A 21,810-nucleotide genomic window follows, 5' to 3' on the forward strand; every position below is an offset into this window, starting at 1 on the left:
AGCCGCATCCTCCTATCCTAAAGACGCCCCCTCCGCATGTTGATTGACAGGGCCAGCGGACGGGATCGTCCTCTGGCTGGTCCTGTCTGCTATCAAGATCTCGCGCCTGCACTGTACCTGTCTTCAGTCGGCGCAGGCGCACTGAGAGGAGGACGCTCGCTCGGCCGCTCCTTCCTCAATGCGCCTGCGCCGGGTGTAGATGTGACGTCATCGGCGCAGGCGCATTGAGGATGGAGCGGCCGAGCGAGCGTCCTCCTCTCAGTGCGCCTGCGCCGACTGAAGACAGGTACGGCGCAGGCGCGAGATCTTAATAGCAGACAGGGCCAGCAGAGAAAGATCCCGTCCGCTGGCCCTGTCAATCAACATGCGGAGGGGGGCGTCTTTAGGATAGGAGGATGCGGCTGCTACCAGCAAGTAGCCGCCCTACTTGCTGGTAGACAGGTAATTTGCATATTTTAAAAGTACATTTTTAACAGAATCTGCTGAACCAAAATGATTAATTACAGTATGTATGGATAAATCACAGTATAGGGATTATAAGTAACCAAAAAAAAATAAACAGTTTAGTGGGGTGACAGAAGCCCTTTAACACAGGGTGATAAGTTGCAGTCATACTGTGGCTCCCAATAATACTAATGCCCCCATTAGTGCCGCCCAGAATTAATAATGCCCCCATTAGTGCCCCAGTAATAGTAATGCCCCCATTAGCGTCCCCCAGAATTAATAGTGTCTGTATTAGTGCCCCCAGTAATATTAATGCCCCCATTAGTGCACCCCAGAATTAATGCCCCCATTATTGCCCCCCAGTAAGAATAATCCCCCACATTAGTGCGCCCCAGGAAGAATGATGCCCCCATTTGCCCCCCAGTAATAGTAATGACTCCATTAGCATCCCCCAGAATTAATGCCCCCCATTAGTGCTCCCCATAGATACCGGCCCTTACGATGAACTCCCAGCAGAGAAACAGCCGCCCGGATGGTTGTAGTGCGAAACTAGCCTTAGGCCTCATGCACACGACCGTTGTGTGCATCCGTGGCCGTTGTGCCGTTTTCGGGGTTTTTTTCGCGGACCCATTGACTTTCAATGGGTCCATGGAAAAATCGGAAAATGCACCGTTTTGCAGCCGCCTCCGTGATCCGTGTTTCCTGTCCGTCAAAAAAATAATACCTGTCCTATTTTTTTGACGGACAACGGTTCACGGACCCATTCAAGTCAATGGGTCCGTGAAATAACACGGTTGCACACAAGATTGGCATCCGCGTCCGTGATCCGTGGCCGTAGGTTACTTTCATACAGACGGATCCGAAGATCCGTCTGCATAAAAGCTTTTTCAGAGCTGAGTTTTCACTTCGTGAAAACTCAGAACCGACAGTATATTCTAACACAGAGGCGTTCCCATAGTGATGGGGACGCTTCTAGTTAGAATATACTACAAACTGTGTACATGACTGCCCCCTGCTGCCTGGCAGCACCCGATCTCTTACAGGGGGCTGTGATCCGCACAATTAACCCCTCAGGTGCTGCACCTGAGGGGTTAATTGTGCATATCATAGCCCCCTATAAGAGATCAGGGGCTGCCAGGCAGCAGGAGGCAGACCCCCCTCCCTCCCCTGTTTGAATATCATTGGTGGCCAGTGTGCGCTCTCCCCCCCCCCCCCTATTGTAATATCATTGGTGGCCAGTGTGCGGCCTCCCCCGGCTCCCCCCTCCCTCTAATGTAATATCATTGGTGGCCAGTGTGCGCCCCCCCCCCTCCCTCTATTGTAATATCATTGGTGGCCAGTGTGCGGCCTCCCCTCCCCCCCCCCCCCGATCATTGGTGGCAGCGGAGAGTTCCGATCGGAGTCCCAGTTTAATCGCTCTGGGGCTCCGATCGGTAACCATGGAAACCAGGACGCTACTGCAGGCCTGGTTGCCATGGTTACTTAGCAATATTACAATATTAGAAGCATCATACTTACCTGCTGGCTGCTGCGCTGTCTGTGACCGGCCGGGAGCTCCTCCTACTGGTAAGTGACAGATCATTAAGCAATGCGCCGCACAGACCTGTCACTTTCCAGTAGGAGGAGCTCCCGGCTGGACACAGACAGCGCAGCAGGTAAGTATAATGCTTCTAATATTGTAATATTGCTAAGTAACCATGGCAACCAGGCCTGCAGTAGCGTCCTGGTTGCCATGGTTACCGATCGGAGCCCCAGCGATTAAACTGGGACTCCGATCGGAACTCTCCGCTGCCACCAATGATCGGGCAGGGGGGAGGGGAGAGGGGAGGCCGCACACTGGCCACCAATGAAATTACAATAGAGGGGGGAGGGGGGCTGACGGAGGCCGCACACTGGCCACCAATGATATTACAATAGAGGGGGGGCCGGGGGGGGGGGGGCCGCACACTGGCCACCAATGATATTACAATAGAGGGGGGAGGGGGGCCGACGGAGGCCGCACACTGGCCACCAATGATATTACAATAGAGGGGGGCGGGGGGGCCGCACACTGGCCACCTATGATATTACAATAGAGGGAGGGGGGCAGTGGGGGCCGCACACTGGCCACCAATGATATTCAAACTGGGGAGGGAAGGGGGTCTGCCCCCTGCTGCCTGGCAGCCCCTGATCTCTTACAGGGGGCTATGATACGCACAATTAACCCCTTCAGGTGCGGCACCTGAGGGGTTAATTGTGCGGATCACAGCCCCCTGTAAGAGATCGGGTGCTGCCAGGCAGCATGGGGCAGTCATGTACACAGTTCGTCGTATATTCTAACTAGAAGCGTCCCCATCACTATGGGAACGCTTCTGTGTTAGAATATACTGTCGGATCTGAGTTTCACGATGTAACTCAAATCCGATGGTATATTCTAACATAGAGGCGTTCCCATGGTGATGGGGACGCTTCAAGTTAAAATATACCATCGGATTGGAGAAAACGCCGATCCTATGGTATATTAACTCCTGACTTTACATTGAAAGTCAATGGGGGACGGATCCGTTTGCAATTGCACCATATTGTGTCAACGTCAAACGGATCCGTCCCCATTGACTTGCATTGTAATTCAGGACGGATCCGTTTGGCTCCGCACGGCCAGGCGGACACCAAAACGACTTTTTTTTTTCATGTCCGTGGATCCTCCAAAAATCAAGGAAGACCCCCGGACGAAAAAATGGTCATGGATCACGGACCTATGGACCCCGTTTTGCGGACCGTGAAAAAATACGGTCGTGTGCATGAGGCCTTAGTCTATCTCTGAATGCAGGAGCAGGTCAGGGTTGCCAACCACCTACAAATTTATGGACAGTCCGTAAAAATAAGGAACTTTTATCCTGTGTCCGTGAAAAAAAATAGCAGTGTCCGTGATTTTTTTCAGGTTGGCGGTACTTGACTAGATTAATTTAGTGGTAATTTTTATCATTTTACAGCTCACAGTAAATGCAGGTAGCATTTAGAGATGAGCGAATTTCTGCTTATGAAATTCGTTCACGCTTCGTTTGTTGGTAAAAGGTGAATTGCGTTATGGATTCCGTTACCATGGACCATAATGCAATTCTTTGACGGAATGCATAACGGAATACCTTTAGAGGCATTCCGTTATTCATTCCGTCATAATAGAAGTCTATGGGCTGCAAAACGGATCCATCCCGTTTCCATTATTTAAGGGAAGAGGACTCCCCTGCATAACGGAAACGGGACGGATCCGTTTTGCAGCCCATAGACTTCTATTATGACGGAAGGAATAACGGAATGCGTCATAGAATTGCGTTATGGTCCGTAGTAACAGAATACATAACGCAATTCTGCTTTTACAAAAAAACAAAGTGTGAACGAATTTCAAAATATGAGATTGGCTCGTCTCTAGTAATGAGCTCTTATCAGTATACTGAGATGTAGACACGGATCACTTCTAATCTATAACATTCATTACCGTTTTCCAAATTGTCCGTAAAAAATGTTGGCTGTCCTTGATTTCGGGATAAGTTGTCCAGAAAAAAAGAAAAATTCTGGTTGGCGACCCTGGAGCAGGCGGACGAGAGGAATAACCAGCAGAGGGCGCTAACACCTACATAAAATGATTGCACAATGCTACAATAATGCCAAGACATTTCAGAAGATAACTCCTTAGATAAATATACCCTAAAGACAAGCCCACCTCTGCTGCATATTTCTGTACATCAGGACATACCTGCACATTACGGTAAGTGATGGTAAAATGGGGGAGGAGCTAAAATTCTGCCGTTTCCCTTTTAAAACAACACCCCCACACATTGTGACATTGCCGCTTTAAGAGCAGCAGAGGAGCGGTGCATGCCGGGAGAGCGGCTGTCACATGGCGCTGCACTGGCTGTGTAGGGCACGGTGTAGCCGGAAGGTGAGTGACGGAGCCCGGTGCTGGTGACGACACGTGGACGGTGTGACTCCCGGGGCACCCGTACTGTACGCAGGGGGCGCTGTGCGGCCGCGCATAGGAACCGCATCCCTTCTACGCGGTGTCAGATATCGCACTCTCCCGACCTGCGTTTTTTAACTTGTCGCCTCTCGTCCTGTGGGCGCTTATGTCTCTGAATCTACTCTTCTCCCCTGCAGGGTGTCGTGTCAGAATCCGGCCACTAGAGGGAGCACCGTGCATGCAGCGCAGCCTTTAGACGGCTCCCGCTGTATTCGCCTCAGCCTGAGATTTAGGAGGGGGGGGGATAGTTTTTCACTTTTTTTATTTTTTGTAAATTGTACCTATGGATTGTAGATTTACCTGCTTCATAACACAATTCAGTTCCTCTGCACTTCTTCTCCATGACCTGTCTTACCAGATCCCACTGACTGCAATGGAATTCTGCTTTTTTGACATCAGTAAAGGGTTTGTGTCACATTTATTATGTAGACAAGACACGTACTAATGTAATGTTATTGTCCATATTGCTTCCTTTGCTGGCTGGATTAATTTTTTCCATCTCGCTATACGTTGCTTGTCTCCATGGTTACGACCACCCTGCTATCTGTCAGCGGTGGTCGTGCTTGTACGCTATAGGCAAAGGTGCCAACTGGAACCTTGAGAGCGTGCATCGGCTGGTGGTTTTCCCTTCAGTATGCAAGCACGACCACCATTGCAGGGTGGACATAACCATGGAAACAAGCGGTGTATAATGTGATGGAAAAATGAATCCAGCCAGCAAAGGAAGCAATATGGATAATAACAATACATTAGTAAGTGTCTTGTATTAACTTTCTCTACATGATGAATGCTATTTGCTGAAGTGAGACAACCCCTTTACGATGGCCACGTCCTCCTGTCTGTCCCAGGTGACATCTGTCATTCTCACCATTGTACCGTTCAGTGTTCTCTACAGATTTCACATCTGATTTTCGTCCCTTGGAATCTCGGTTTTTCTACCTTTATTAAAGAATGTTCAAGGCCGTGTTCACATGGCGCAGTTTCCACACAGAGTCCACCGTTGGTCCATGCTGAAATCCACAGGAATATCGTGTATTCTGCCTCCCTTGTTTCCCCCATACAGATTTGATAACCGCACCTTGTCATGGTTTCCACGTGGAAAACGTGGCGTGTGCCTGAACTAGGATCAGCCTCATGGAATGGGTCTGCGGCATTCAGCAGAAATTCAAAGCCTTATGCCGGGTGGTCATATACCCCCAGGTGTCTCGAAAAATGTCCCAGCAGTTTGATAAATACGACAAGCCCATCTCTGTGTGTGTTTTTTTTTTTTTTTTTTTTTTTTTTTTTTTTTTTACCTCTGTCCAATTTTGCAGCCATGACACACAGACGCCGCTGTTCCATGGTATCGGCTGATGTGAAACGCCACTTTTTGGTAAATTGTACCGAAACATCACATTGTTTATTTTATATACGTCTTGTATTCTTTACTATGATACTGAAGTATATATTTCCTGGAGCTTATATAGCGCCACCCTACACTGTCCCCACTTACACCATAGATTAGTGTACCGCGGTATGTGCTGCGGGTATTGTACAAGGTGTGTGCATGTTTCCGTATACACCGCCATACACTCTACACAAGAGACTTATGTCACAAGCACTACTTTTGGCGCATGTTGGTTTTTCCCGCCAAAATTTGCCACTTTTTTTTTCCATTGTATGCTGCTTACGCCAGTTTAAGAAAAGTGGGTGGTGCTTAGCAGAAAGGGGCGTGGCCTGACAGATTCACTATAACTTACACCAGCAGCTGATGTAAACAATAGCGCCAATCTCCGCTGGTTCATATGTGGTGTAATTCTGCTCTCATGGAGCACGACTGCCAGAAAACGCCAACACATCTTAATCGGAAATGCGCTGAGCAAATTGATTAAGTCTTTATTAAAGAGTTTTCTGAGACTTGGGGTAGGTCATCAATGTCAGATCAGTGGGGCCCTGAGTCCCGGGATCCCTGCCGATCTGCTGGTGAGCACCGCAGCTTACCAGCACAGCGCCGTGCCTTGGATAGTGGCCGTGCTTGGCATTGCAGCTCGGCCCCATTCACTCGAATAACACTGAGCTGCACCCAGGACACGTGATGAATGTGAACTCACTGGATCTATGACAGATCTATTTCAAAATGAATCCTTAGGCATCAGGATAGACATCATTTACTGACAGTGATGAAATGGATACTGAAGGGCAGGATCTCGTGCAGTGGCATAACTAGTACTGACTGTATAATACTGTTGAGGGGACCCTGATCTTTTAGTCCTCCTCCTGGGTGGGCCCCTTCTGAGTCCGGCCCCTTAGCAGCCGCTTCCACTATAGCTATGCCCATGGTCTCGTGGTAGAAAAAAATCGACATGTATTTGGTGCAGAATCCATGGTGGAAACCCGAGACTGACCCTGGGATTTCTGCCATAATTTTGCGGTTGGCATGCTATTCTTTTCCTTTGCTAGCCAACTGGGTTTACAGCATTGGCAACTATATGCCATCCACCTTGTGTATAAAGTGTATCCTGTGTCTGACCCTATGTGATATACATACTATTAGCGCTGCTGTCCTAACATCTGCTTCTTTTTCTTGCCCTGTATTAGAACAATGGAGTGCTCCTGTAATAAAGGGGTTAATGTGATCTGCTGGGCCGCGCTGCACGTATGAGGCCTTGTCCAGGGGCTGCTGGTCGACCTGCGGGACTGATCGTGAAGAAATGTTTGCTGTTAATCCGCGTCACGGTGCAAAATGTCTGCATCTCTGGAAGTGGAAGCGCCACGTCTGCGCCCTCCATAGACGCCTTTCCGGGCAGAGAAGGCCGGCAGGAACCCTCTGGGGAAGTCGCTGCTTATTACAAACTTTCCATCCTATGAATTCATCCCGTGTGGTCCCATATAGTTCAAAAAAGGTGAAATTATGGTTTGGATGCTGAGGTTTCGTCTCCATTTAATTAGGAAGTAGTCGTGACAGTATTGGCTTTTTGCACTGTGTATTCTGTAACTTGTTAATATGGTGTTAAAGGCTATGTACACCTTTGGGGACAATTTTTATTATTATTGCATTGTACTAATTTTGAGCTAAAATTTTTTTTTTTTAATTGGTCTTTATTAAAAATATGGTATTCTTTTTCTGTACAGAGCTGACATGCTCTAGTGGCACCTTTTGGATTTTCTATCTTTTCCGTCAGGCCAGGAGCTGACGGGCTCCTTATCTCTGCTACCTCTTAGTAGCTTAGAGATAAGGTTTATTAGATGACCGGCACAAAGTGAAAGTGCCAGTCACACAGCTAGTAAAAAAACGTTAAAGGGAACCTGTCACCTGGATTTTGTGTATAGAGCTGAGGACATGGGTTGCTAGATGGCCGCTAGCACATCCGCAATACCCAGTCCCCATAGCTCTGTGTGCTTTTATTGTGTAAAAAAACCGATTTGATACATATGGAAATGAACCTAAGATGAGTCAGAGCTTGAAAATACGACTCTTCTCTGGTCACACAAGTAAGATATGACTTATGTTAATTTGCATAAAAGGTGGGAAGTACAAAAATGCATACTACTTATTGAATTCGTCTGCAAATGAAATTAAAAGTGTAATTTATATGTTTAGGGTAACACAATGATCATTTAGAAACGCTCAGTGAGGGTAGCACAGTAGAGGTGACAGGTTCCCTTTAACTCTTTGTGACAGAATGGCTCAATATTAATTAAAAATAATAATTTTTAGCCAAAAATGCGTAAAATGCAATAATAAAAAAAAAAAAAATAATTGCATAGGAAGGTGTACATAGCCTTTAATTTGATCATACACTTTACATATTGTCCTGATTCTCCCTCAGCAGCAGATGTCCGGGGAAAGATCAGGCATGTTGGTTTCAACCTGCCTGAGCCTTTGTTCCTGTGGGAGAGGAGTCCGGCAGCGGTTCATTAGCTTTTCTCTATTGGGAAAGCCAGGCATGAGTCGAGAGAACTAGCTGTCTGTCAAAAGACTGTTCAGCCGATAGCTATTGCCAGGTTTGGGGCCATAAACCACCAGCATGCCCACATACAGCTGGAGTTTAGGCTTCCAAACCTGCCCATAGCAAACTCATCTGTCTGCACAAAAGAAAGTAAACTGAATTTAAACTACCTGGGAGAAGAATCTGAAGCAGAGTATGGTACAGTACGTCTCGCTTCACAGTGCATGCGCTCAATGTGCATTGCAGGAGAAGAGTAACATCCGCAGTGGTCCCAGACTCTTCCCTCAGTATTTTGAAGGGAACCTCCTTGACTTCACAGTCCAGAATGAGCATGGAGGGCCTCCTCCTCTTCAAACAGCTGATCGTCAGGGCTGCTGGCTGTTGGACCCCCGCCGATCAGATATTCATGACCTGACCTGGGGATGGGCCATCAATATATATGGCCTTCACAACCCCTTTAAAATCTATTTAAATCATGCATAGTGGAAAATATATGGCACGACAAAATAGTTTAGGGAATTTATTAAGATGGCATTTCATGTTAAATCCATTAGGCCACAGTGATTTTTAGGAAAAGTTGCGAGCAGGTTGTCAACAAGCACAGGAAGGCTTAAAGGGATTGTCTCATCTCGCCGTTCCTAAAGCGAGATGAGACACCGCTCCGACCACCTCCCGGCCGGGATACAGCAGAGCCGTGCCATGCATGAGAGCTACTGGAACAGCGTATAGTACAAATACATTCTTTATTACATTATATCAGTAAGACATACAATACATATAATAAAACGCTGTAATTGATAGCAGTGCTGTGAAAGATACTGCCCCTGCCGGACTCCAGGTCTGCATTACCTCATAGATAAAGTCCCAATATGTACATAACCGTATTGTAATTAGATAATTAATAATCAAGGTATAAGTATATTGCTCACTCCTTCAAGTGCTACACCCTAAATGAACTCTCTGTTGAGGCCACATCATCAAATATAGTAAATGCACAGTACTTTGCCATCACATAAAAATATATAGAGATGTGGTCCAGCAGGGATACAGCTGTACCAATATCAAGGCATATAAACCAAACACAATGAAACGAGTAATAACAAAAGAGCGCTGGGTGAGTCAAACATACAATCTTGGGGTCCTTTCACACGTCCGTAGTATATTGCAATTCACCCGGCCGGCACCCCCATAGAAGGAGCCGTGGACCGGAAGATCGGCGGCACTCTCCGGAGATACGGACAGCACACTGTGTGCTGTCCCCATAGAGAATGAATGGGTCCACGCCCGTTCCGCACAATTCCAGAACGGATGCGGACCACAATTGCAGACGTGTGAATGGAGCCTAAGCGTTTATTGGACCGCGCTGCGTTGAATCTTAGGGAAGTATTCCTTTTTAAGTTCAGGCCAAATGCACCTTTGGAAAACATCGATATTCGCACCAATTGCCGTTCCTTCTCAATCGGCCACTCTGTGAATCATCAAAGAGGTCGCCCCAATAGTGAAGTACCATCAACAAGGGTCAAATCATAAAAATGTAGTATACTCGCAGATGTAATCAGGTTTAAAACATATCGTAAAACACTGGATAACCCTCGTATTCCTGAGTCAAACATACAGACCGAGAGCCAAGAAGGGCTGGAAACCCCAACGTACGTTTCGCCTCGCTTCCTCTTGGGGGCGTGTCAATCTGAGCTATAGCCATACTATATATACCGTACAGGTTACCCCTCCTTCTAAATTATAAAGCAAGCATTCACCTGTAACTTCAGGGGAGTAACCATGTGTAGTTTGAAGTGGCGTCTCATAAGATGGCGTCAAAATCCTGCGATCTCACAAAACGTCACGTCCGATATCCCGGACATGTGATCTAGTCAGGCGACATCCCAGCTGAGCAGGCCCATCCACATACCTCACACACTAGACCGCACGTGCGCACCCCAGGAGGAGGAGACCGGGACCAGCACCCCAATAATTACATTGTGGCAATAGATCCCGCCCCCTCCCACCCACGATTGCGAAAGAGTGGGCGCCATCTTTAAAGGGGAAAAATGCCTACATCTCATCTTAACATAGTATCGATACCCCATCAGTTAGGGCGACTGGCATATTTGTGTAGAGTCAGCCATATAATTCAAAACTGGTAGCCTGATAATGCAAGTATACAGTGGATATAGGAAGTCTACACACCCCTGTTAAAATGTCAGGTTTCTGTGCTGTAAAAAAAAATTACAAAGATAAATCATTTCAGAACTTTTTCCACCTTTAATGTGACCTATAATCTTCACCACTCAATTGAAAAACAAACTGAAATCTTTTAGGTGGAGGGAAGAAAACTATGTGGTTGCATAAGTGTGCACACCCTCTTATAACTGGGGATGTAGCTGTGTTCAGAATTAAGCAATCACATTCAAAATCCTGTTAAATAGGAGTCAGCATACACCTGCCATCATTTAAAGTGCCTCTGATTAACCCCAAATAAAGTTCTGCTGCTCTAGTTGGTCTTTCCTGAAATTTTCTTAGTCGCATCCCACAGCAAAAGCCATGGTCCACAGAGAGCTTCCAAAGCATCAGAGGGATCTCATTGTTAAAAGGTATCAGTCAGGAGAAGGGTACAAAAGAATTTCCAAGGCATTAGATATACCATGGAACACAGTGAAGACAGTCATCATCAAGTGGAGAAAATATGGCACAACAGTGACATTACCAAGCTCAGCCTCAGCCATGCACTGTTCAGAGCAGCGCTTCAGAGCGCTGCTCACTCACATCGTCAAAGGGGTTAATAGTGCGTCCCAGAGGATTGAATTGCCCATGCGCAGGATCGGGACTGGGGAGAGTTCTAGCCGCCGCCCAGCGAAGTGAATAATGATGAGCTGGGCGGGGCTTAAGAACGGCAGTTGGGAGCGGCTAGCTGGGCGCATTTTCACACGAAACGCCGCCCCTTGGGCAGATTGCTGACCGCAGATGCAGGTTATAAAACTTTATATTTCGCTCTTTATAAGGTGGACAGGGGGGATACTTATATGCTTTTAAAAGACTCTATAAGACCTGTAATGTCATATATCTAACTATATATGCTGATTTGGCCTGTCAGTGTCCCTTTAAGGGTGTGCACACTTATGCAACCATATTTTATTTTTATATTTTTTTCTTCCCTCTACCTAAAAGATTTCAGTTTGTTTTTCAATTGAGTTGTACAGTTTATAGGTCACATTAAAGGTGGAAAAAGTTCTGAAATGATTTATCTTTGTCTCATTTTTTTTACATCACAGAAACCTGACATTTTACCAGGGGTGTGTAGACTTTTTATATCCACTGTAGATGAAACGGCATAGAACAGCAAGCTGTACTGTTTCCCTAAGGGCTCATGCACACGAACATATTTTTCTTCTGTTCCGTTTTTTTTACAGGTCCATATCCGGAACCATTTATTTCAACGGGGCTTGAAAAACAACAGAAATGAATCTGTGTGAATTCCGTGTCCAGATGTCCGTTCTGCAAAAAAAATAGAACATGTCCTATTCTTGACCGTTTTGTGTTCAAGGACAGGCATTGTTACAATGGATTCGCCAAAAAAACGGATGCAACATGGACATCACATGGCTGTCAGCTGTGTTGTTTTGTTTTTTCTTTTCCGGATACGTGTTTTGCAGACCGCAAAATACATATGGTCGTGTTCATGAGCCCTAAGGCTGAGTTCACATCCGCATTCAGCCTTTCCGTTCTCCTGCTCCGCAGAAGAACGGAAAGGACGGATTCGGCACATAAATGAGCCGAACGGAACCTACGGGCCCCACAGACCTATAATAGGATCCGTTAGGTTTCCGCTCAGAGGAAGGGTTTTGAAGCAGAGACAAAAGTCCTGCATGAGATGGGAATAACCCTCCAAGGGGTTAATGTTTGCTCTGTTTCTTTCAGGAAAGAATTGACATGTCTGAATATGATGTGGACTACATTAGGAATTTTAGCATAATAGCACATGTGGACCATGGGAAAAGTACCCTCGCAGACAGACTTCTTGAGATTACAGGTATGTCCTGTTCCTGTATAACCTCAGTCTGTCCTCGTCTCTATACATGGCTGAAGATAGTCTGCCTTATGTACCGTAATGGGATTCTTCCACAAATCCATAGGATGGGGGATAAGAGTCACACCGCTGGGGCCACTGCCAATCACTAGAATGGGGGTCCTGTGTTCCCAGTGTTGGTCACATATAGGACTGCTGGAGATGGCAATGTGCATTACTTGGCTGTCCCTGGCATTCCCATTCATCCATGTGATGCTGCGAGGTCGGCCCAGGACACTCGCCTGTAAAACTGGCTTTATACTGTGAAATGTCCCATTTTCGTTGACTCTCTGTCCGTTCCTGTATCTTTCTCCTTTTCACAGGGTGTATTCCAAAAGCTGCCTCCAATAAGCAAGTCCTAGATAAGCTCCAAGTGGAAAGAGAGCGGGGGATCACGGTGAAAGCCCAGACCGCCTCTCTGTTTTACACGTATGAGGGGAAGAAGTATCTCTTGAACCTGATTGACACTCCGGTGAGTTTGCTTTGTGGTTGATGATTTGTAATGAATCCGGCAGCTGCTCCGGTTTTATCTGCAAATTTCCCCAAGAACACCTCGGACATAAAGGCTGATGCCAAAATATGCAGGTATATATATGACACTAGAACACCCCCCCACCCTTACATTATAGGGCAAATATTACAGACTTTTATAGTGAAGCCCTGGTTAGCAGTGACCTTTTCTACACTATAGTATTAATATTAGGGCCTACATGAGTACAAAATACTGTTGTGTTTTTTTTTAACAATTTTAGGCTACTTTCACACTAGCGCTCTGGCTTTCCGTTTGTGAGATCCGTTCATGGTCCTCACAAGCGGTCCAAAAGGATCAGTTTTGCCCTAATGCATTCTGAATGGAAAAGGATCCCCTCAAATTGCGTCAGTTTGCCTCCGATCAGTCTCCATTCCGCTCTGGAGGTGGACACCAAAACACTGCCTGCAGCGTTTTCGCTCAGTTTCGTCAGACAGACACCAAACGGATCCGTCCTGACACACAATGTAAGTCAGTGGGGACGGATGCGTTTTCTCTGACACAATAGGGGAAGGATCAGTCATGGCTATAGAAGACATAATACAACCGGATCCGTTCATGACGGATACATGCGGATTTATTATGGTAACAGAAGCGTTTTTGCAGCTCCATGACGGATACCCAAAAAACGCTAATGTGAAAGTAGCCTTATCTGTTTTTGTTCCTTTTTTGTATGCGTTTTGTTCCATATTGTTTTCTGAGTTCATTCCAGTTTTGGGTTTAGTTTTTTTCTTTTGTTGCAATGCTGCAGAAATGTGGACGATAAGAAAACTGAAGTGAACTGTGCAAACATGAACGTGTGTTATTCAATTCAAGAATTGACTTCTATAAGCTAAAAAAACACACTGCCCATTGGGATCTGTCATGTACATAAAAAATGGAAATGAGAATAAAAGTATTGGAAATGACTTTTCCATTAAAAAATTATGGAATTAATGCAGATCCATAACAAGTGTGAACTAGCTCTAACTCCTATAAATCTGCAGAAAATGTTGATGCCATATAAGCAACAGGAATTAAATAATACAGAAGGTTTCTCAAGTTTAGATATAGCGGTTTCCTACCATGGAGTTATAGTGGTAGTGACCATAACATGCATGGCTAGGGGATGGTTTAGGTTGCCTAATGTTGCCCTGCAGACCTGATAACAGGGCCCCTCCCTCCTCTTACCCCTAGTTTTGATAAATCTTCCCCAAGTTGTTCTACAGTTGGCATCAAACGCCAAGAAAACTATAGAGTGGATCAAATGGTCACTAAGGTTTTATAAAACTTTTGATATGTCATAGAGACATATTAAAAGTTTTGATTTGTTGGGGTCCAGGCGCTGAGACCCCCACCAATCACTAGAATGTGGAGAGAGAAGCTCTCCCATATCACACACTCTCTCATTGCTGCCAAGGACAGAATCCAGCCGGGATTATAGACTTTCTATTGAGTCTGTCTCATTTCTTCTCCTGCAGACAGTAGAGAGCATACAGTGGGATGCGAAAGTTTGGGCAACCTTGTTAATCGTCATGATTTTCCTGTGTAAATCGTTGGTTGTTAGGATAAAAAATGTCAGTTAAATATATCATATAGGAGACACACACAGTGATATTTGAGAAGTGAAATGCCTTCAACCAGAATCCAGACTCTCATTGGAACCTACAGGAAGCGTTTAGAGGCTGTAATTTCTGTAAAAGGAGGATCTACTAAATATTGATTTCTTTTTTGTGGTGCCCAAATTTATGCACCTGCCTAATTTTGTTTAAACAATTATAGCACACTTTCTGTAAATCCAATAAACTTCATTTCACTTCTCAAATATCACTGTGTGTGTCTCCTATATGATATATTTAACTGACATTTTTTATCTTAACAACCAACGATTTATACAGGAAAATCATGACTATTAACAAGGTTGCCCAAACTTTTGCATCCCACTGTATGTGAGCGCTTCTCTCTCCTCATTCTATCGATCAGTGGAGGTTTCAGCACTCAGACCTCCACCGATCAAAACTGTAGATATGTCTCTCTGATTTATCAAAAGTATTAGGGTAGAATCCGCTGCGTGAAAGATCCCTTACTCTACAATTGGGCTGTAAAAAAAAGAAAGTTGCAAGTTATGGCACACTCCATATTTGCAACTTTTTAAGCTTCTCACCACTTTTCTAAAGTGAGGCAAGAAGGGACGGGAGGGGCTTCGCATGGCCCGACACAGGAGTAAGTTATAGCTACACCAGCCTCTAGTTGCCATAGATTTGAGTTTCTGGCGCACAGAGGGGCAGAGATGTAACTAATTTATTAGGATAAACCATAATAAATTAGACGCATCTCACTCTGGCGCACAGGGGAACAAGACTGGCGTATGGGAATGCCAGTCTTGATTAATCTCCCCCAATGACCCTTTAGGCTTCCTGCACCACAGCAAAGTATTCTTTTAACATATCTGCACCTTTTGGGAGCACTTTTGACAGTAGATAAACATGTCGCCCAAGTTGACGAAGCTGAGGTTTCCGGTTCTGTTAGGATGTGTATTCTGTGTTCTACTGTGCAGTCATTCTTGTGCCTTTGCTCTGTTTAGTGCTGTCTATGTTGGGTTTCTTAAGTGGAGAAATGATAAAGTTTGAGGATTATAAATGCAGCTAACATCAGTCAATTCATATTTGACCAATTTTTTATTTTATTTTTTAGGGTCATGTTGATTTTAGCTACGAGGTTTCAAGGTCCCTTTCTGCTTGTCAAGGTGTATTATTGGTGGTCGATGCAAATGAGGTACTTATGTTTTCTATACATTATGTAAATATCCTGAGCATAGTTCTTATGAATTGTGCATATATTGTATGGGTCTAACACATAATGCACTCCTGTGGTTAGTTACCGAATACAGATGCGTTCTTTCTTACCTTTCCTCAAGGTTTGAAAAATCCAGGGAGGAACGCAAGATGAATTTGTGTTGCTCACAACCCCCGACATAGTAACCCAAAAAGTATTGTGCTTTTTTGTTTTTGTCATCTTGGGACATCTTAAACCAAAATAAAAGGAAGGACACTTGTATAGCAAAGTTCAGGCAGCCATCACTAGAGGGAGCTTAGTGAATATGGATTTATGAGCTTGTACTTTAACCACTACTGGACTTGCACCACTGATTCTGCATTCTGGGCTGTGCTCACATGGCCACCTGATTGGCTTCGGACTCTTCCGCCGATGTCTCAATCGGATGTCCTAATGTGTCTTTTCAGCTGCATAATGAGATTGCTGAATAGTCAACATGTCTAAATGGCAAGTGGTGGTAAAATAATATCCCTTCCACAGGCTGCCTAAAAATTAGAATTTAGTCAAAGCCAAGGAGAACCCCCTTTATTTTGGCAGAATATTAGCATCTATAAATGCTGCCGTGTACCTGGAGCCTGTGTGTGAGCACAGGAAGTGCCTACAGGTAAGTGTCACTGACCTGTGCCCCCCCCCCCATATGGTGCCTGTTGTAATGCTTCATGTTCTTGAATAGAAGCAATGCTTTTAGGAGAGAATGGCTCTGTAGTCGGTACGCAGTAGAGCATGCCATGATTTCTTTTTTCTCCCAGGTTCATACAGAGTACATATGTGCACATGGCAGGCTATAGGTCCCTTATTGTGATCCAGTACACTCCAGAGGGCTCTTCCATCTATATTTTTGCATACGTCTCCATTCCATGTTTTCAAATTTACCCTGTAGATTTGTGAGTTTTTCTATAATATTGTGTCGGTGTTCAGTCCTATAGCTACTCTACTTGGTGCCATTCTTCTGTTATTCAGAATGACTTGTAAAGGAAATCTCTGGCATTAAATACTAGTGACTCATGTTTCAGTTAGCATAATCTGTTTATCATAATGAGTACCTTATGGAGGTAACATGTTGATTGCAAATTTCTGGCTGAAGCTATTAGGTGTGATTAAATTGCCTTTGAAGAGGTGTTAGAACAGCATTATAAGTGGCAGACAATAAATGTCACAATCCTCTGCCTCTGTTCAAGCTTAGTTTCTCAAGTTTAATGTGAATGTTGTTTTTCTCGCCCATATTCCTTGGGGGACACAGGAAACCATGGGTATAGCTCTGCTCCCTAGGAGGCGTGACACTAAGTGAAAGCTGTAAGCCCCTCCTCCATCAGCTATACCCTTCAGCCTGGAGAAGAGACTGCCAGTTTTTGCTTAGTGTCCAAGGAGGCAAGACACCCCCTGCTTATGCAGGGTTGTTTTCCTATGATTTTTTTTTTTATTTTTGCGTTATTTGTTGTTTTTAATTCGATTTTTTTTCTACCTACAGGGACAACAGAGGCGCATTAGACCCCTCTGTTTCTCCCGGGGTTGAGTTGCGCCAGTGCCGGTAATTCCGCACTGCCGCCTCCCCCACAGAAGACAAGGTGGACCAGGGCAGCCTCGCTCCCCTGCGTCCCGCCAGCTCAGGGTCGCCCGCACGCCAAGTCCCTCCCCCGGCTTCCTGCCACTGCGGTGCCAGTAGCTGAAGGGGCGACCCCCGCTGGATGGACTGAGGGCGAAGACAGCGTATGGTGAGAGTGGCTGCTCCAGCCTCCCCTTCCTCCCTCCCACCGCTGCTACATCCCCCATGGCCGCTGCTACATCCCCCATGGCCACTGCTACATTGCCACTGCTACATCGCCCGCCCCCCCCCCACCCCCCCGGGCATATCGGGACCGTTACCGGGCAGGGGAGTTTATCTGGGCAATCCTTGGCAGGGACGCTGCCTTCAGGGGACGGCCGCAGGCAAGCAAGCCGTCTGCCACATCCAGGCGCGGCGGGGGCCGCTTACTTGGCGTGAACGGCGCCATTTTATCTTGGCCGGCACTTCACCACCTTGGGGGTTAAAATCATTTTGCCGCGCGCGCGCGGCTCTGCTTCTTCTTCAGCGCGGCAGAGGGGGGGCGGAGCTTCCTACATGCGCTCCGCTACTTCCGGTTTCATCGGGCTCCACTTCTCAGTGCTGCGTGGAATCTTCTCTGCCGTGCGATCCTGAAGCCATTCATCTCCGTGCTGCTGCCTCTCCTCCACAGCCTCCTCAGTCTGTTCCCCTTACCGCTGCCGCTTGCATCATCCGGGTCTGGTAGGACTGTTAACCCCCTCCGTGCCACCACTTTTCTTTGGGGTCTCCCACTTTAGTGCAACATCTTTTTTCCACCATGTCAGACCCTTCTGCAGCCGCCAAGCCTTGGTACCATGCCTGTACTGCTTGTAGGGAACCCTTTCCCCGGGGGCAGTCTGATCCGCACTGTACTGCATGCCGAGCTCCACCGCAGCCTCAGTCGCTCCCTGCTTCCTCTGACCCGCCTGACTGGGCTAGATCCCTGTCCCAGGCCGTGGAAAGCCTCACTCATGTCGTGGGCCGCCTAATAGACAGGCCACCTACCCCGCAGGACGCCTCTCTGACTGTCGCGCCCTCCGGGTCCACTGCTTCTGCCGCTGCAGCGGGTTCACTCTCTCTTAGTGACCCCTCCCGAGCTAGGCACTCTCAGAAGCGTATTAGAGTAGAGCGAGCCTCCTCCTCTGAGGCCTCACTCTCCCCGCCACGCGTGCGCACCCAGACGGGCCTCTCCTCTCCAAAGGATTCGCTCTCTGAAGGTGAATTGGCGGTTTCAGATTTGGAAATGGACTCGGCCCTGCCGTCCAAGCTAGCCTCAGCGATGGGTCAACTCATCTCTGATATTCGTGACACCTTTAAGGTGCAGGATGACCCCCCTAGCTCTGACGCAGCTAGCGTCTCCTTTATCAGACCCAGGCAGGCCTCAAAAGTCTTTCCAATCCACTCTGATTTCTCCTCTGTGGTGTCTAAGGCTTGGGCTCGCCCGGACGCCCGTTTTGTCAACCCCAAGAAGCTGGACATTTGCTATCCTTTTCCAGCCGATGTCGTGGCCACATGGTCTTCCCCACCCAAGGTGGACCCCCCTGTGGCCCGACTGTCAAAGAACACGGCCATCCCTGTTCCCGACGGGTCCTCTCTTCAGTCAGCGGAGGACCGTCGCATGGAGACCCTGTCCAAGGGCATTTTTGCTGCCTCCGGTTCTGCTCTCAGACCGGTTTTTGCCTCTGCTTGGGCAGGGAAAGCAATCTCTGCTTGGGGTGCGCAGCTGGAACAGGAGTTGGACTCGGACGTCCCCATCCAGGACCTACGTTCCTTGGCCCAGCTTATTATTCGGGCCGGGAATTTTGTTTGTGAGGCCTCCCTTGATGCGGGAGCCCTTATTGCACGCTCCTCCGCCCTGGCAGTTTCCGTCAGGAGGGAGCTCTGGCTGAAGGTTTGGAAAGCGGACGCTGCCTCCAAACGTTCCTTGGCGGGGCTACCGTTTGCAGGTTCCCGCCTTTTCGGGGGCCGCCTAGACGAACTTATTTCGGAGGCCACGGGTGGTAAAAGCACCCATCTTCCTCAACCCCAAGCCAGGGGCGCCCCCCGCGGACGCCCTGGTGCGTCTCGTTTTCGGTCCTCCCGCAGGGCCTCTGGGGCTCCCACCACAGCTGCCGCTTCGGCTCCTCCCCAGGATAAGCGTAGGAAGCCGTTTTTTCGGGCGCAGCCCTCCTGGCGCAAGCCGCAGGCTGCCCGCACACCCGCAGCAAAGCAGTCCTCTGCCTGAAGGCGCGCCCCCACCCACCCGGGTGGGGGGCCGGCTCCTCCTTTTCAGGGACGTCTGGATGGCTCACGTCTCCGACGCCTGGGCCCTTGAAATTGTGTCCTCCGGATACAAAATCGAATTTGCATCCTTCCCTCCAGATCGGTTCTTTCGCTCCCGCCCGCCGCGGGACCTGAAAAGCGCGGCTGCGTTCTCCGCGGCCGTTCAAGCCTTACTGGACAGGGGGGTGATTACCCCCGTTCCTCTAGAGGAAAGGTTCCAAGGGTTCTACTCGAACCTCTTTGTAGTTCCCAAGAAGGGAGGTTCGGTGCGGCCCATTTTGGACCTCAAAAAGCTCAACCGTTTTCTCCTCCTTCGACGGTTTCGGATGGAGTCCCTCCGTTCCGCGGTGGCTTCCCTGGAGCAGGGAGATTTCATGTCTTCCATCGATATACAGGATGCCTACCTCCATGTTCCGGTAGCCCGGTGTCACCATCGCTTCCTCCGATTCGCCGTGGGGGACCTCCACTTCCAATTTGTCGCCCTTCCCTTTGGGCTGGCAACAGCCCCCCGGGTGTTCACCAAGGTCCTGGCCCCGGTTTTGGCCTTACTCCGTTCCAGGGGTGTTTTTCTGCTACCGTACTTGGACGATATCCTCATCAAGGCTCCGTCCCTTTCTCAAGCGGTTGCCAGCGTGGATCTCACTCTAGACACTCTCTGGCGAGGTTCGTTTGGGTCATCAACTTCCCCAAGTCCTCCCTTCCCCCCTCCAGACAACTAGTCTTCCTGGGAATGCTTTTAGACACAGGAGCGGCGGAGGTACGTCTTCCCTCGGAAAAACGTCTGATCCTCCGTGGGGCGGTTCGGGGTCTCCTTCTCCACCGTCGACCGTCCTTCCGCTTCTGCATGCGGGTCTTGGGGCAGATGGTTGCCTGCTTCGAGGCGATCCCATTTGCGCAGTTTCACTCCCGCCCTCTCCAACGGGCGATCCTCTCCTCCTGGGACAAATCGCCGGAGTCTCTGGATCATCCCTTCCATCTATCGCCTCCGGTGCGGTCATCTCTCCGCTGGTGGTTACAGTCCCCTCTTCTGGGCAGGTCCTTTCTGCCACTCAACTGGTTGGTGGTTACAACCGATGCCAGTCTCTTGGGCTGGGGAGGCGTGTTTCCTCCCCGATCCGTCCAGGGCATTTGGTCTCCATCGGAGTCCAAACTCTCGATCAATGTCCTGGAGCTGAGAGCGGCCCTTCTGTCTCTACGACACTGGACTCATCTGCTGAAGGGTCATCCAGTTCGTGTACAATCGGACAACGCCACGGCTGTGGCGTACATAAACCACCAGGGGGGCACTCGCAGCGCTGCAGCAATGCGGAAGCCCACGTCCCGGCCCTATCTGCAATTTTTATTCCAGGGGTGGACAATTGGGCGGCGGACTTCCTCAGTCTCACCACCGTCGACCCCGGCGAGTGGTCTCTTCACCCGGAGGTATTCGAGGCCATTTGCCTTCGTTGGGGCATACCGGACGTGGACCTCATGGCCTCAAAATTCAATCACAAGGTCCCCGCCTATCTGTCCAGGGCCAGGGATCCGGGAGCTTGCGGAGCCGACGCCCTCGTTCTTCCTTGGCGAGGCTTCGCGCGCCCATACATATTCCCTCCCATCCCTCTCCTGCCCAAGGTCCTTCGGAAGATCGCGGCGGAAGGCGTCTCGGTGATTCTGGTCGCTCCGGACTGGCCCCGCCGGTCTTGGTATGCCGACCTCATGCTGCTCCTGGCAGACGCGCCCTGGCCGCTGCCCGCCAGGGAAGATCTTCTCTCTCAGGGACCGATCTTCCACCCGCGTTTAGGGTCCCTACGTTTGACGGCGTGGTTGTTGAGACCACCGTCCTGACACGTAGGGGTTTTTCTGCGGACGTCGTCCGCACCATGATCCGCGCCCGTAAGCCGTCCTCTTCTAGGATCTATTATAGGACCTGGAGGACCTTTTTGGGGTTCTGTGCCGATCTGGGGATTCCTCCGCTCCGCTTTTCTCTCCCCACCGTTTTGTCCTTCCTGCAGAGCGGACTGGCCCAAGGTCTGGGCCTTAGTTCTTTGAAGGGTCAGGTGTCTGCGCTGTCCATTTTGTTTCAGCGCCCACTGGCCCCCCTTGGTCCTGTCAAGACCTTCCTTCAGGGCGTGGCTCACGCGGTTCCCCCGTACCGCCCTCCGGTACCGCCCTGGGACCTGAACCTGGTTCTCTCAGCGCTCCAGGCTTCCCCTTTCGAGCCTCTGCGGA

General features: G+C 48.4%; 1 protein-coding gene across 1 annotated transcript in view; it reads left to right on the forward strand.

Annotated features, from left to right (window-relative positions):
- Positions 1–4,297: 4,297 nt before the first annotated feature.
- GUF1 (GTP binding elongation factor GUF1) overlaps positions 4,298–21,810 on the forward strand; it is a 77,395-nt gene continuing 59,882 nt past the window's right edge. The window contains exons 1-5 of the mRNA XM_040418917.1: positions 4,298–4,363; positions 7,019–7,323; positions 12,286–12,397; positions 12,757–12,905; positions 15,636–15,716. Of these exons, the coding sequence (XP_040274851.1) occupies positions 7,132–7,323; positions 12,286–12,397; positions 12,757–12,905; positions 15,636–15,716 (534 nt within the window). The 5' untranslated portion in view covers positions 4,298–4,363; positions 7,019–7,131. The remainder of the gene's footprint in view (positions 4,364–7,018; positions 7,324–12,285; positions 12,398–12,756; positions 12,906–15,635; positions 15,717–21,810) is intronic.

This window comes from Bufo bufo, chromosome 2, assembly GCF_905171765.1.
Source record: "Bufo bufo chromosome 2, aBufBuf1.1, whole genome shotgun sequence".
NCBI classification, from domain to species: Eukaryota; Metazoa; Chordata; class Amphibia; order Anura; family Bufonidae; genus Bufo; species Bufo bufo.